Source organism: Clupea harengus, chromosome 24 (assembly GCF_900700415.2).
Source record: "Clupea harengus chromosome 24, Ch_v2.0.2, whole genome shotgun sequence".
Lineage (NCBI taxonomy): Eukaryota > Metazoa > Chordata > Actinopteri > Clupeiformes > Clupeidae > Clupea > Clupea harengus.
This window is the reverse complement of record NC_045175.1, coordinates 18,632,525-18,649,626: the sequence shown is the minus strand read 5'-3', so window position 1 is coordinate 18,649,626 and position 17,102 is coordinate 18,632,525. Positions and strand designations below refer to the sequence as shown.

Genomic DNA, 17,102 nt, shown 5'->3' with positions numbered 1-17,102 from the left:
AATCAAGAGGTTTGAGTCAAGGAATCAAACGATATGAAGGAAAAAAGAGGGCTGAGAGGAGGGAAGGAAAGAGAGAAATGAGTAAGTGAAGAGAGAGGTTTGAAGGAAAGAGAGAAATGAGCAAGTGAAGAGAGTGTGATGAAGGATAGAGAGAAATGAGCAAGTGAAGAGAGAGGTTTGAAGGATAGAGAGAAATGAGCAAGTGAAGAGAGAGGTTTGAAGGAAAGAGAGAAATTAGTAAGTGAAGAGAAAGGTTTGAAGGAAAGAGAGAAGTATGGCAGAAGAGAGGAGTGATGGAGAGAGAAGTATGGAGTATGAAATACAAATAAAACGTATGAGGTGCTGTAGAGAAGAAGAGAGGGATATGAGTGAATCAGGAAGAAGATGATGAGACTACCCGAATGGCGTTGGGATCTTCACAGTGGATGAAGGAGGACATTTACATCAGAGATTGAAGGACAGTATTTACAGGATGGAATGAGATGAATAGATGTGTAATCATGCATACAAACACACACGCACACACACACACAGACACATACACACACACACACACACACACAGACACTCACACACACACACACACACACACCAATATCAGTACTTACTGTAGGGACAAATGTCCTGCATTTTCTTCCAAACTCTGAACCTAAGGTTGCCCACATGTTTGGGGACGTCAATCAGAGAATCGTAACTCTTCTCTGGACTCTGCTTAGCATTCCATACTCTGCAATAACATTCACACACGCACACACACACACACACACACACACACACACACACACACACACACACACACACACACACACACACACACCCGCGCACACACACACACACACACACACACACACACACACACACACACACGCACACACGCACACACACACACACGCACACACACACAACACACACACACACACACACACACACACACACACACACACACACACACACACACACACGCAGACATGCATACATAAATAATGGACGTGTGCACACATATACTACATAAAGGGAAAAATCTGAATGGAAAACACACAGCGCAAACAGGTGAAGAGAGATGAATAGGATAGTCATACCTTTTCACAGTCTTTTTATAATTCTGGAAGAGAGGAATAAAAGAAGGCCTTCAATAAAAACCTGCATCACTGTCATTTTGCCAGAAACACAACATTCAATTAAAATCAATCCAATTCAATTCAACATGAATGTCTCTTCTCTCCTTCAAAAACGAAAGTTTTTAGAAACATTTAGTCAAAACAGACCAATATAAGCTGTGTTTCTCAGGCAAGGCTGGAACCACAACAAGTGCAATTTTAGCGTTAATCTGAAATTAAGCTAATTAACTAAATTAACTTCAGCGTTTATAAGAAATTAAGCTAATTTACTAAATTAACTTTAGCGTTAATCTGATATACCACAAAGACAGAATGGCAAATGAAGTATAGAGTTAACCACCATTAACATCGCAACATGTCACACGACAAGCATTGCAAACAAAAAAAATCACATTACAAACATAACATCACAAAGAGCCCATTACAGGCATCACATCATAAACACAACACAAAAAATCACATCATAAATAATGTATCATAAACATCACATTTGCCATAACATCAACATGTCAAAATCAACATTATAATCATCACCTTACAAGCATCACAGCACATACATCACAATGCAAACATTATGGCACAAACATTACATCACCACTAAAGGTCCTTGCAGTACTTGCTGTGCTTCTAATCCGTCTCCCTCCTCCATCTCACAAAACTCACAACACAAACAACGCAAACAACACACATCACAGCAAAAACATAAAATCTGCAATCACAACAAAACACAATCCCGTCACAGACACCACAGCACAAATATATCTGCTTGCAAAATCACATTACAATCATCACATCACAATACCGAGATCATAAGATCATAAGTAGCAAACAATTCACATCACCACACAAAGATCACATCACCACACAAAGATCTCCTTACAAATATCCCACCACAACAAAATCACATCTACAGTCAAAACACAGTCAGTTGCATCGGTGCAAAACATCTCATCAGTGCCAACATCTCATCAGTGCCAACATCTCATCAGTGCGAAACATCTCATCAGTGCGAAACATCTCATCAGTGCCAACATCTCATCAGTGCCAACATCTCATCAGTGCGAAACATCTCATCAGTGCGAAACATCTCATCAGTGCAAAACATCTCATCAGTGCCAACATCTCATCAGTGCCAACATCTCATCAGTGCAAAACATCTCATCAGTGCCAACATCTCATCAGTGCCAACATCTCATCAGTGCCAACATCTCATCAGTGCTACAGTCTTGTTTGTGTTTAACCTGAAGGAAGTGAAGCCCGTCTCCCCCGTCCATCTCCATCTCCATCTGGGAGGCTTTGAGCGTGTGGAGGAGCTTGCACATCTCCTTCCTCATCCTCTCCGCCCTCTCTCGACGCGCCCGAGCCTTCCTCTCCTGCTCCTCCCTCACGGCGGCTATCCGCGCCTCCTCCTCTGCCCTCAGGAACCGCCGGAGCTCCTCAAACTGCTCTTTTATCCGACTCTCCGTCTCCTCAGACTGCGCCTACACAAAGGATTAATAAAGATAATATTTATAGATTAATAATAATTTAAGACTTTAAAAAGAAGTATTGATTAATATCATCAAGAGTGTCTTTAAAGCAAGAAACCCTTAGTATGACAATATTATTCAAGCACGTATGTAAGAATGACCCCTTTTACCACCAAGGACACAATTCTTTTTTAAAGGAAATTAAATAGTTTAAAGTTAAGTTTAAGTAAAAACTTTAATTTCTTTGCCACTGATCATACAAACACAATAACATAACAATAACCTACTGAGCGTAACAATTACATATAACATACTGTTTTATCATCAATAATGTATTGGATTAGATTTAACTAATTTCTGTAATGCTTACTGGGATGTGCTTAGCCATTTGTCTGCAGGTCTGCTGTGCACCTGTGGCAGTCTTCAGGCACTGAAACAGAGGCTGCATGGAGGCCATCAGCTCCTCCTGGGAAGACAACCACGAGCACTGATGCAGCACAGGTTAACAACCACGAGCACTGATGCAGCACAGGTTAACAACCATGAGCACTGCTGCAGCACAGGTTAACAACCACGAGCACTGCTGCAGCACAGGTTAACAACCATGAGCACTGATGCAGCACAGGTTAACAACCACGAGCACTGATGTTAGGTATGTCAGTCCAACAACCATGAGCACTGATGCAGCACAGGTTAACAACCACGAGCACTGATGTTAGGTATGTCAGTCCAACAACCATGAGCACTGATGTTAGGTATGTCAGTCCAACAACCACGAGCACTGATATTAGGTATGTCAGTCCAACTGTAGGAATGAAACTAATGAAACGGCACTTTAAACAACAGTATTAAATAAGACAAAAAATTGAATGAATTAATGCCTCACGCCTCACGCCTCACACACACACACACACACACACACACACACACACACACACACACACACACACACAACCAGCCAGTCAATTGGTCAGACAGGGTCAGACAGCTGCTGGTGATGCTAATTACATATTTTTTTTCATTTTCACACTTGTCTTAATATCACATCCATTTTTTTTCAAAACACTTAACACATTCACCAAATCAGTACACTATGTGAACCAAACTGCGGACACTTGTCCAATGACCACTTCTTCCACAATTCATAGATAGTAGTTGTCACTGAAGATATTTTCCCACTATTACTGCTGTATATGTAAGTTATGGGCTATCAATGAGGCAAAATGACCCACAAATAGAACCATAATGAACACTTTTAGCCAAAGTGTCATACAATAGCATCTTGCACTCGCCAGGAATTGAACCCAGGTCAGCTACTTGTTAGTCAACACCAATAACCACTGATCACACAGGGTACATTTTCCACACTCAAAAGTGATATATACAGTATTGTGACAGGCAAAGAAACAGATCAAAAAAGTTTGTTCTTGGTGTCAGGACAACAGCTTGTCTTGAAAGATGGGAATATGGAATATGGGACATGTTATGGGTGGATAAGATGTGCGAGGGAGAATGTTGTGGTACTGTAAATGTGGTAGTCTCATGTGTTGTTGTTACTGTCCTGGGAAAGAAAAGTGTCTGCACACTTCTTTTGTACTATAGTATACCACAGAAAATGTAGTATGGAGCTGTCTTTTCTTTGTTTTTCAGTTCATTGTACATTGAGTGATGAAGTCGTTTAATGGGAGAGAGCATATGCTATAGCTATGGCAGCATGAGTCACGTTTGGGTGAAGTACGTATAAAGTGTTTTGGTGGTTGTAGTGCATTTTGCACTAAAGGTTAACTGCTGTGCTGAGGTGTGTGTCTGTAAAGCCCACTGTGTGAACAGTTTTGAAAGTGGAGTGGACATGGTATTGAGACAAGTGTGAGAATGATTGGAAAAAACTGTAAGCCAAGGCAGGTTTTAGTTAGTTAGTTTGTTAGTTTAGTTTAGCAAATGGGCAGCATACAATTATGTGGAAACAACAGTACAGCCATGTGCAGTCATATACTGTGTGTGTGTGTGTGAGTGTGTGTGTGTGTGTGTGTGTGTGTGTGTGTGTGTGTGTGTGTCATGGTGTGTGTGTGTGTGTGTGTGTGTGTGTGTGTGTGTGTCATGGTGTGTGTGTGTGTGTGTGTGTGTCATGGTGTGTGTGTGTGTGTGTGTGTGTGAGAGAGAGTGTGTGTGTGTGTGAGTGTGTGTGTGTGTGTCATGGTGTGTGTGTGTGTGTGTGTGTGTGTGTGTGTGTGTGTGTGTGTGTCCGTCCTACCCTGCAGTCCCGCAGTGCCTGCTGATGGGGGGAGACTCTGTGTCCCTGGTGTCTGTCTGAGTCTCCACACTCCCAGCAGAGGGCCAGCTGGTCGTCCTCACAGAACAGCACAGGCTCTCTCTGACACTGAGGGCACCCTGACAAGTCCTTCCCTTCTCCTTCACACTCTTCCTCCCTCTCTCCACCCTTCTCTTCCTCACACACTCCATCATCTTCTTCCTCACACTCTTCATCCCTCTTTCCATCCTCCTCTCCCTCCCTCTCTTTATACTCCTCTTCCTCATCAAACTTTTTTCTCTTCTCTCTATCATCTTCTAGGTCTTCCTCACAATCTCCCTCCCTCTCTCCACCCTCTTCTTCCTCACACTCTTCTGCCCTGTCTCTATCCTCCTCTTCCTCCCCCTCTACTTCATCACACCTTTCTCTCTTCTCTCCATGATATTCTTGCTCTTCCTCCTCCTCCCTCTCTCTGTCCTCCTCTTCTCCTCCGCCACTGTAGTCTTGCTCTTCGTCTCGTTTCTCCTCACAGACAGAATACTCTTTTCCCTCTCTCTGATCATCTCTCTCTTCCTTATTCTTGCCATCCTTCTCTTCTGTGCATTCTCCCTCCCTCTCTCTAAATTTTTCATTCATCTCTTCTCCCTCCTCCTCCTTTCCTTTCTCTTCCTCCCTCTCTCTATCCCTCTCTACCTCACACTCTTCCTCTCTCTCTCTATCCCTCTCTACCTCACACTCTTCCTCCCTCTCTCTATCCTTCTCTACCTCACACTCTTCCTCTATCTCTCTATCCCTCTCTACCTCACACTCTTCCCCTCTCTCTCTATCCTTCTCTACCTCACACTCTTCCCCTCTCTCTCTATCCTTCTCTACCTCACACTCTTCCTCTCTCTCTCTATCCTTCTCTACCTCACACTCTTCCTCCCTCTCTCTATCCTTCTCTACCTCACACTCTTCCTCCCTCTCTCTATCCTTCTCTACCTCACACTCTTCCTCTCTCTCTCTATCCTTCTCTACCTCACACTCTTCCTCCCTCTTTCTATCCTTCTCTACCTCACACTCTTCCTCTCTCTCTCTATCCTTCTCTACCTCACACTCTTCCTCTCTCTCTCTATCCTTCTCTACCTCACACTCTTCCTCCCTCTCTCTATCCTTCTCTACCTCACACTCTTCCTCTCTCTCTCTATCCCTCTCTACCTCACACTCTTCCTCCCTCTCTCTATCCTTCTCTACCTCACACTCTTCCTCTCTCTGTCTATCGTCCTCTTCATGTCCCCCTCCATCATTAGTGTTGTCCTGCTGCTCGTCTCGTCTCTCCTCAGACACGGAAGATTCTTCATCCTCTCTCTCAGCTCCCTCTTCCTCCCTCTCACCATCCTCGTGCTCCTCCTCATCTGTGGCATGCCGCTCCTCGTGGAGTTGTCTCTCCTCTCTCCTCATCTTTCCCTCACCCTCCTTTTTCACCCTCTTTTCATCCTCTTCTCCTCCATCTGTGGCTCTTTGTATTTCCTCAAAACCGGAACGTTCCTCCTCTTGTTCTCCTCCATCTGGGGTGCTTTGTCTCTCCGCTCCCCTCAGCCTCGCGCCGCCTCTCTCTTCCAACTTCTCTTCATCGTCCTCCTCCTTCGTCTTCACCTCCTCTCCTCTGTTAGTCTCCTTCTCCTTCTCTTCACAACACAAGCGTCCTCCTTTGTCCGCTCCCTCTCCCTCATTCTCATATTTCTCATGCTCATTCTCTCCATCGTCCGGCTGCTGTAGCTTTCTCTCGCCGCTGACTTCCCTCACCTCATCTCCTTTCTTCATACACAATAAACACTCAGACGCCTCATCTCCCTCGCCTTCACTGCCATAGTGTTCCCCTCCCTCCCTCCTCTTACCGTTTATCCTTGGAAGTCTGTCGTTCTCTTGTCGACAATCCCTGTAGTTCAGTCCTTCATGGTTCCTCTCCTCTCCTAGGAAGTGCCACTGCGTGTGTACCAGTTCCATCCCTCCTTCCGTGCCCTCTTTCTCTGTCTCTTCTGTTGTTGTTGTTGTTGTTGTTTTTGTTGTTGTTGTTGTTTTTTGTTCTCCCAGTGTTGCCCTAAACGAGTGGAATAGAGAGACGCAGAGAGACAAGTAAACGGGTGAGGAGTGAAGTAGTGAGTGCTGTCTATTCGGGAACAAGCCAAAAGCCTATAGGACCTGAGGGCTGTGCGTGCGTATGTGCCTGAGCATGTGTGGCTGAGAGAGAGAGTTTGTGTGTGTAAGGAAGAGGGTGAGAGAGAGTTTTAGAGAGAGAGAAGAAAGAGAGAGAGAGGGGGGGTAGAGAGAGGGGTAGAGAGAGAGAAGAGAGAGAGGGACAGAGAGAGAGAGGAGAGAGAGAGAGAGAGGGACAGAGAGAGAGTTTTAGAGAGAGAGATGAAAGAGAGAGAGAGGGGGTAGAGAGAGAGAAGAGAGAGAGGGACAGAGAGAGAGAGAGAGAGGTAGAGAGAGTAGAGATAAAAAGAGAGTGACAGAGAGAGAGGGGTAGAGAGAGAGTGAGAGAGGGTTAGTGAGAGAGAACGAGGTAGAGACCGAAATATACATAGAGAGAGCTGTGTGTGTGAGAGAAAAAGAGAGAGAGAGAGAGAGAGGGATAGAGAGAGTGGTAGAGAGAGAGAGCGAGGGGTAGAGAAAGAGAGATAGAAATAGAGAGGTGTGTGTACATACACCAGTAAATGTGCTTTGCGGGGTGGAATTTGAGCTGAAAAGCCTGGATCTCAAACACGACCCCCGTCCATATTCTGTGAGTCGGTACATGCATGTCTGTGTCACATGTGCTACACATGGTGTTCCCAACACATGTGTGCCAATACAAGGATCTCTACACATAATAATAATAATAATAATTCATTTTATTTGTAACGCACTCTTCATTCAGAAGAATCTCAGAGTGCCAAACTCATTATTCAACTCCCTTTCTATTCCTGTTTTGCCTTTTCAATACATTTGCAAACAATTTCTAAAATCCTGTTTTTTCGCTTTGTCATTATGGGGTATTGAGTGTAGGTTGATGAGGGGAAATTAATTGAAATGATGTAAGAATGAGATGAATGGGGAATGTAGGCACATTATAGAGTCTACATGACTGTGTTTCAGTTTGTGTGTCAGATGTGAATTTACCTTTTGTGTGTGTGTGCATGCATGCATGATGTGTGTGTCTTTGTGTGTGTGTGTGAGTATGCATGCATGATGTGTCTGTCTGTGTCTGTGTGTGTGTGTGTGTGTTTGTGTGTGTGTGTGTGTGTGTGTGTGTGTGTGTGTGTGTGTGTACATTATGTTCTCTTAAAGTGTTAATAGCTCCAGGGGGCTGGGTTAGGGTCAGCATGTTAAATTTAGTGGGTGTGAAGATGAGTGTTAATGCAGCTGTTAGCTTGTGTTTGTCTTCACGTGATTTGGAGTGTCATAACTTTACAGTGGCATGATTGGCATGGTAACACACTAGGTAGCACACAACACCACATTGCAGTCAGGACCACTCTTGTCTTGAGTCACATTGCAGTCAGGACCACTCTTGTCTTGAGTCACATTGCAGTCAGGACCACTCTTGTCTTGAGTCACATTGCAGTCAGGACCACTCTTGTCTTGAGTCACATTCCAGTCAGGACCACTCTTGTCTTGAGTGTCATTGCAGTCAGGACCACTCTTGTCTTGAGTCTCATTGCAGTCAGGACCACTCTTGTCTTGAGTCACATTGCAGTCAGGACCTCTCTTGTCTTGAGTCTCATTGCAGTCAGGACCTCTCTTGTCTTGAGTCACATTCTAGTCTCATTGTAGTCAGGACCACTTTTGTCTTGTAACAATGTACTGTTACTCGTGGTATTGAGAAGCACGCAACATTTATGTTTTGTGGAATGACTTGCATAGGTAAGCATAGTATAGTACAGTGTCCCCCCCACCCCCCCACCCCCCACACACACACACACACCTATTGAAGCAAACACAAAGACCAAAAGAAAAACAAGATATGTGTATGTTTCTAGCATTGTATTGCACAGTTATTCACCGAAGATGCTGCTATGGTTGGTTGAGGCATAACTGGAGTCAGTAGCTGCTCTGTGGCTGGAGGTGTAAATGATACGGTATGATGACTCCGTGTCTGGCCACCATTAGTACCCAGACAGGAGCAGTTTGTGTAACCTTATACTGCAGCACAGATTCCACATTATAGCACACACACACACACACACACACACACACACACACACACACACACAGACATGCCCAGATGACATACATCCCAGCACATTCTGAACACTCTGATGCCTGAGTCTTGTTACATATGTATGACCTAATAGAGCATGTGAGACACACACACACACACACACACACACACACACACACACACACACACACACACACACACACACACACACACACACACACACACAGTTGCCCAACCCTTCCCTCTGCCACATCCAAAGGTCATATGGATTATTAATAGCACAGACGGGACATGCATGTATGACATCTCCCTGTTCACACACCCAACTGGCACAGGTCACTCACTGTACCCGAGAGACAGCCATCATCAATGACCTTTACAACCAATTCATGGGTCTCTCTCTCTCTCTCTCTCTCAAAGAGAGGGAGAAAAATGTACAAAAACAGAGACACACATGCACGCAGATGAGAACACTCACAGACACAGACAGACACAGACGCGTGCACACACACACACACACACACACACACACACACACACACACACACACACACACACACACACACACACCATACTGTATATCTACTTGTGAAGATTGTTTTATGTTGTCCGTTCTTGATAGATATAGTGTGTGTCTATTACATTGGGTGATGAAAACTACACACCCCATAAACACCCTATTAATCCAACACCCCCCACACTTTATTAATCCAACACCCCCCAAACGTTTTCCTCCTCTCTCTCCCAGTCTCTTCTCCATCCCTCTCTCACTTTCTCTCTCACCATCTCTCTTTCTGTCTCTCTCTCTTCCTCTTTCTCTCTCTCTTTATCTCTCCCACTCTTCTCTCTATCTCTTTATCTCTCCCACTCTCGCTATCTCTCCCACTCTCTCTCTCTCCTGTCCTCAACCCGCCACACACACACCCCTTCTCCCTGTCCCCTTCTCAGCTTTCTATTTTTATTACTATTCATTAATTATCATTCTCACAGACAGGACAGCACAGGAGGGCAGGACCGGACAGGACAGGGTAGGAAAGGAAAGGAGAGGACCGGACAGGACAGGACAGGACAGGACAGGACAGGACAGGACAGGACAGGACAGGACAGGACAGGACAGGACAGGACAGGACAGGACAGGACAGGGTAAGATGGACATCCTCCTGGAAGTAGCAGCTCCAGAGCCCTACCCCCCTGGTGCTCTCTGCCCAGCGGAGGTAGCCCTCCGTGGGGAGCCTGACCACGGGCTCTCCCTCCTCTCTGCGGACGAGCTGGAGCACGTCTGCTGTGAGTGTGGGACGTCTGAGTTGTGTGAGGGGCGCAGAGGTTGTCACTGCAAGGTACGACACACACACACTCACACACACACACACACACACACACACACACACACACACACACACACACACACACACACACGTGCACAAACACACCATATCATAAATACAGGTGTCTAATATCATGCCCAATGTCATACATGCGTTTGTATGTGTATGTGTATGTGTGTGTGTGTGTGTGTGTGTGTGTGTGTGTGTGTGTATGCATCTTGTAAATGTATCCATGTCTCTTGTGGCATGTGTTCCCTGTGTTTATGCATTCATTAGTATTTTTACATGTGAATATGTACTGTATGTTCTTGCTGATGAGAAGGTGGTCTATTTTTATTTAAGGGAAGAACTCAAACTTATACATGTTCCCTTTGCCTCCTATATGATCTAAAAGAAATGGTCTCATCTGGGGTGGTATTGCAAGAACATGGTGTAGTGACAAATCTTGCTAAGTTACCTCAGATTCAAGTGGTAAACCTCCTAATAAAGACCCCAATGCCTTCATTCTCCCAGCAAAACAAAGCCACAGGGCTCTTCTAGTAGGAGGTTTACCACATACTCACATAAGTTAAATTATCCAGGTTTGTCACTAAACCACATTCTTGGAATACCACCCTATCTGTTATGTATTTAGTACAGAAGATCACGTTTGAAAATGACTTGCATAACGGAAGTTGTTTACTTTCATATATACGTATATGTGTATATGTATATATACAGTATACTGCCGGTCAAAAGTTTGGGGTCCCTTAGAAATGTCTTTGTTTTCCATGAAAACATACTTGAAATGAGTTTGTGATAAGAAATATAGCAAAATGAATATGAAATATAGTCATTGACAAAGTCAGACATAATGATTTTTAATTCAAGACTAGAAAAGTCACGTGTAAAGACCAAGAAAGTCGGGTCATAATTTCCGTTTCCTGATCACATGTTAACATTTCCTGATCACATGAAATACCAAAACTTGCCTTTTGGAGTTTCACAAGAGAAAACAGGGTCTACTTTATCCACGTTACGAGAGTGGCAACCTCAAGATCAGTTGGGGCAAAAAAAAAAAACTCTTCATAAATCAACACTTTGTAGATGTGCTGACAGCCCAAATTGCTCCTAAATTAGTAACTTATAAATATGTAGTAGACGTAGAAGTTACACATCTGTGCCAAATGTTATTTTTATGCCCTGTTTTCCTATCCAGACACACATAGAGTATTTGGGTTTAAATGTATTGCAATGCTCTTGTGCGTATGTCAGCGTACTGTGCGTCTATGCATGCGTACGAACCCAGTGTCTTTGAGTTCATGCATATAGTTTTGTGTGTATGCACATTTGGTCATGTGTGTGTGGGAGAGTTTGTTTTTTCAAAATAACTTGTGTGGGAAATACAGTATGTGTGCATCGCCCTGTACATATGAATGCATTTGTGTGTGTGTGTGTGTGTGTGTGTGTTAGTTTTATACATCGGATTGTCTATTCCCCATGCCTGTGAAGTGAAGTTCTGTTTTTGACCTACAGGGGGAGCTAGAGAGGTCTGTGTATCAGCTCAAGGAGAGGAGCTGGAAATATGACCTCATAAAACAAACCAGCCAGTCAGCAGCCCAGCACACTCTGGTAATCCATGATTTATGTCTTTAAATGCAGGTCTTTACTGTTTTGAGGTATGTTTTGACAAGTAACTCGCTTTTATAAAGTCATCAAACTCTACTACATGTTGACTTTGACTACATGTACTCATTTGAAAGATCAACGAGCACCACTTTACTGTTTTGAGGTATGTTTTGATAAGTAACTCGAAGTCCTAAAGTCCTCAAACTCAGTTTGACAGCATATAGTCATGTGAAAGATCCCACTAGCTACCCAGGCTTTTCAATATGCAGTATTGTGATGCAGGTCTAGAGTCTTGCGTTTTACAGCCCAACGTTGCCAAATATTTCACCACAATGCATCAGTTAGCAAGATAGCTAGCTTTTATCAGGGCCAACTGTGCTGTTGTTGGTTTTTAGCCTGTTACCTGGTATGCCTGATAAAAAATATATAATTGTGAACACAGAGGATTGATACTCTCTTTAGTCATACCCATTTTGCATGCAGTTGCATAGTTGTCTGGTTCGAACTAGATCAGAACAGCAAAGTCAAATTTTCTGTAAAACTGCCTGGATCATGTTTGTCCCCTCCTCAGTCATCTTATTTATTAGTGAGATGAGACTTTCTGAAATGGTGAACCATTCAAAAACTCCTTACAGCAATACATATGTATATACAGTATATCTACTTGTACACATACACTTTTACTCAGTTTTACTATACGGCTCCTCAGAATGCTGCAAAAAGTTTCCATTGATTTGAATGGGCCACCCCAACGTTCAGAGGTCTGATATTTCTTGTGCTTCTGATTCACATATTTCAAATAATTTTGTAGTAATACGTTGCTACGCACAACTGAAACTTTAAAGCTTATTGGCGTGATGAACTATATTTTTCTCAGCGGAAGCCACGAAACAGCAGGAAAAGCATTCTTAAAAAATTCTTTTGGAAGAAGTACTTTTTATCATTTGGCAAGCAACCATGTCAGGGTCCCGTTACCCCTGTCGGGATTTATTTTCCGATACTGACCAGCGGACTATACATTATCCTTTACTTATACTTTCATATTTTCTCATGTTTTACATTTTTGTATAATTTGTCATTTTTCATATTTATAGTAACATTTTGAAATAATTAAGTAGATAGTATAGATCCCTCCGTTATTTAAAAAAAATACAAATAATAATGCAAACATCTGGACATTATAAATATTTGCATGGAATCAATTATTTGTACCTTATTTATTTAGAACATCCGTACTTGGTAATAGTGGAGTTGTAGAAACACCTTTTTGCTGATGTGATATGTCTTTCTTCTATGCAGACCCAGGCTGAGCAGACGGAGAGTCGGATAAAGGAGCAGTTTGAGGAGCTCCGGCGGTTCCTGAGGGGAGAGGAGGAGGCGCGGATAGCCGCCGTGAGGGAGGAGCAGGAGAGGAAGAGGAGGAGGGCAGAGGAGGAGTCCAAGAAAATGGATAAACAGATCCAGGCACTCACAGACACCATCACTGACATTGAGACAGAGCTGGAGGAGGATGAAATCTCATTTCTGCAGGTAATCAACTAGTCTTGTCTGGTTTCTCAATGACATTGAGACAGAGCTGGAGGAGGATGAAATCTTATTTCTGCAGGTAATCGACTAGTCTTGTCTGGTTCACTGGTTATAACAGCTCTCTCTAACTCTCTTTTTAACAGCGCTATGAAAGAACCGTAAAAAGGTATGTTTATTTTCTTTCTTTGATAAACAAAACAAAAAACTAAAATAAGTGATTCGTGATTTACGCAAGGCCTCATTATATGAATCTACACTACATTGTACATATACAAATATACAAATATACAAAAAAAAGTTAACTAATTACACAAAAGGTCACAGCTATGTTTGCATGTTAAACCACTACACATGACCACCACAGGGTCACATTTAGATGGTTACCAGTGCTTTTCCTGTGGACTGTTTGATTTCACGGTCATGAAGAACATGGAAAGATCTGCAGAATCCAGAGAAGAGTTACGAAGCTCTGATTGACGTCCCCAAACACGTTGGCAACCTGAGGTTCAGAGTTTGGAAGAAAATGCAGGAGATTTGTCCTTACAGTGAGTACCTGTGTGTGTATGTGTCTGTGAGTGTATGTGTGTTATAACTGGGACAAACACACACACTCATCTCTCACACGCTGTGGGTCCAACTATCAGTGAGGTAGCCTTCACTTGCTCTGGAGGTCACACTATCAGTGCGGTAGCTTCACTTGCTCTGGAGGTCACACTATCAGTGCGGTAGCCTTCACTTGCTCTGGAGGTCACACTATCAGTGAGGTAGCCTTCACTTCCTCCTCCTCTTCCTCACTATCAGTGGAGAGAGCAGGATAGGGTGTCTGTCAATTACTTTTCAATTTCTCTCTGTGATGTTTCCCTATCACTTCGAGTTCCCTCCTAGTTCCTTTGTTTAGTTTTTTTTTATCTGTCACATATTGTCCAACACATATGTTGGAAAGTAACAGCGAGAGATTGTTGTGTTTTTGCTAATGAGGGGACTCTCCTTGCTCCACCTGGGATACGTACGAATGATGGCGACATAAATGAGACATCATGTTGGACCTGTTTCCACTTGAGCAGCCAACAGTAGTAAAGCAATGCGTGCAGACTCTACTTTGTTTGTTTACAGTCTTCTTATCCGTGTCACCGTATTGAACGCTGAATCCAAAACATTCCCACACAGCGGAGTTGAAAAATGCGATGACTCAAAATTGACTTCTCTCTGTCTAGCAAGCATTCACCGTTGTCAAGTTGGAGCTGAGATCATTTAGTTTGTAGTGTCCCTTCTTTTCTCCAGCTCCTATTTGAATACAATTTGAGGGAAATTATAATTCTAACAGGCTCCAGAGATGTTTTGTGGATCCAAATGTACAATGTGCACATAGTAAGCAGCACAGAAAGCAAGCTTTCAAAATAATAGGAACTTGATAGGCTTAACGCAATGTGTGTGTATTGAACCGTAGGGGGCGTACCAAACGGTCCGACATAATACCGTGTACCGTTGCATCCCTAGTGTACATACATAAACACACACACACACACACACACTAACACACACACACACACACATAAACACACACACACAAACACACACACAGACATACACACACAAACACACACAAACACACACATACACATATATACTCACATACACACACATATAAACACAAACACACACATAAACACACACACACACACTCATCACCCATCTTGTGTGTTCCCTCAGCGCCTGTGACAGTGGACCCAAACTCCGCGTCCTGCAGCCTATCGGTGTCTGCCGCTCTAGATGGAGTGTGCAGCAGCCCCGCTCCACAGCGCCCCCTGCTGCCTGTGGTCCCTGAGCGCTTCCACCCGTATGCTGCCGCCCTGGGCTCCGAGGGCGTGGCCTCGGGGCTCCACCAATGGGACGTGGAGGTGGGCGACAGCACCAACTGGACGGTGGGCGTGGCCTACGCGTCGGTCAAGCGGTGGGAGGAGTTTGAGGCCTGCCCGGAGGAGGGCGTGTGGACCATCAGCCTAAGGGATGGCGTTTACCTGGCGATGATGTCGCCGTGCGAGGTGGTGCCCCTGGACGGGGGGCGACGTCCCCGGGTGGTCAGAGTGTGCGTGGACTGGGACACGGGACGGGTGTGTTTCAGCGACGCCGACCACCGCACACACCTGTTCACCTTCACACACACCTTCGTCGAGCCGCTGTACCCGTACTTCGAGAGCATCTGTAAGGAGCGTCCTCTGGCAGTGCAGCCACAGAGAGTCTGCGTGCTGGTGGAGGAACTTCGTCCACCGGATCAGAAGAACGAAGACCAGGACAAGGGGCAGAGTTCCTGATTCACGTTTGTGTGTGTGTGTGTGTGTGTGTGTGTGTGTGTGCGCGTGTGTGTATCAGGATACATGTTGATATTGTGTGTTTGTATATTAAAGTCACATTCTGCGCTTCTGGCAAGAAGTGTCCCCATTTCCACTGCAGGTACTGTGTACTAACACCTGAGGCTTTTTGAGTGCACACTCACTGAAGACAGCTGGAGGACTGCAAGGTGCATTATGCTAAATTTGACAAAAAGAATAATGTCTTACAATAAAGGATTGGATCTTTAAGATGTTTTACTACTGAGAACATTTTTTCAAGGGAATTTGTGGTACTTGGTGTTTTCTATCTTTTCTCTGAGTAACATACTGTAGACATCTACATCTTCTGCCAAATATAAATGTCTGTAAAGCTACGTATAGAGTTGTTTCAAATAGCCTGGAGAAAGCCATGGTGAACTAAACTTAATGTCGATGGGATTATGGACCGATAAAAGACCACAACAGCACACTGCAGTGTCAGAGTGTTTATTTAGTCTCACTCCTCACCGGGGTAAAAGTCTTTATCTCACTCCTCACTGGGGTAAGAGCGTTTATCTCACTCCCCACCAGGGTAAGAGCATTTATTTAGTATCTCACTCCCCACCAGGGTAAGAGCGTTTATCTCACCGAGGTACGAGTGTTTATTTAGTATCTCACTCCTCACCGAGGTAAGAGTGTTTATTTAGTATCTCACTCCTCACCGAGGTAAGAGTGTTTATTTAGTATCTCACTCCTCACCGGGGTAAGAGTATTTATTTAGTATCTCACTCCTCACCGGGGTAAGAGTATTTATTTAGTATCTCACTCCTCACCGGCATAAGATCGTGTTTCTCACTCCTCACCAGGGCCAAACACAGAACACAATATTTTCAGAATTAGAGTGTTTATTTAGTCTCTCACTCCGCACCGGGGTAAAAACAGAACAATCTGAAGGCAAGTCTCATCTCAACCCCCTCCCCCCACCCGCCCCGCCCCCAAACAAGAAATAAAAACAGATTAAATATTCAGGGCCATACAGTTCCCCTTCACATTGTGAACTGGGACAGACATTCAAATTCCCACTGATCTATTAGGTAGGCTAGACAGTAGTTTTGGATTATGAACAAAGGAATTTGACACTTCTCACTATTTCTCATGTTGGTGTCCACAGATTTAGATCACATATTTAGAAGTCAATGGGTGGGTGGGTGAGTTCAACACAAGACAAAACAATCCATTGTCCCTTGTTCTATGAGGTCCTTCTGACAGATCCGGCAGAAATATTTACAGTCAGGCACTTATGGGGAAACAAGTC

The 17,102-nt window shown here is 44.0% G+C and overlaps 1 protein-coding gene across 1 annotated transcript; it reads left to right on the top strand.

The window, feature by feature from the left end:
• The first annotated feature begins 10,086 nt into the window (after nucleotides 1–10,086).
• On the top strand, nucleotides 10,087–15,976 carry LOC105905822 (E3 ubiquitin-protein ligase TRIM35-like). Its single transcript, XM_012833874.3, has 6 exons — nucleotides 10,087–10,355; nucleotides 11,859–11,954; nucleotides 13,251–13,481; nucleotides 13,622–13,644; nucleotides 13,905–14,023; nucleotides 15,189–15,976. The coding sequence occupies exons 1-6, from the start codon at nucleotides 10,167–10,169 to the stop codon at nucleotides 15,788–15,790; spliced, it is 1,260 nt and encodes a 419-aa protein (XP_012689328.2). The 5' UTR covers nucleotides 10,087–10,166; the 3' UTR covers nucleotides 15,791–15,976.
• The last annotated feature ends 1,126 nt before the right edge of the window (nucleotides 15,977–17,102 follow it).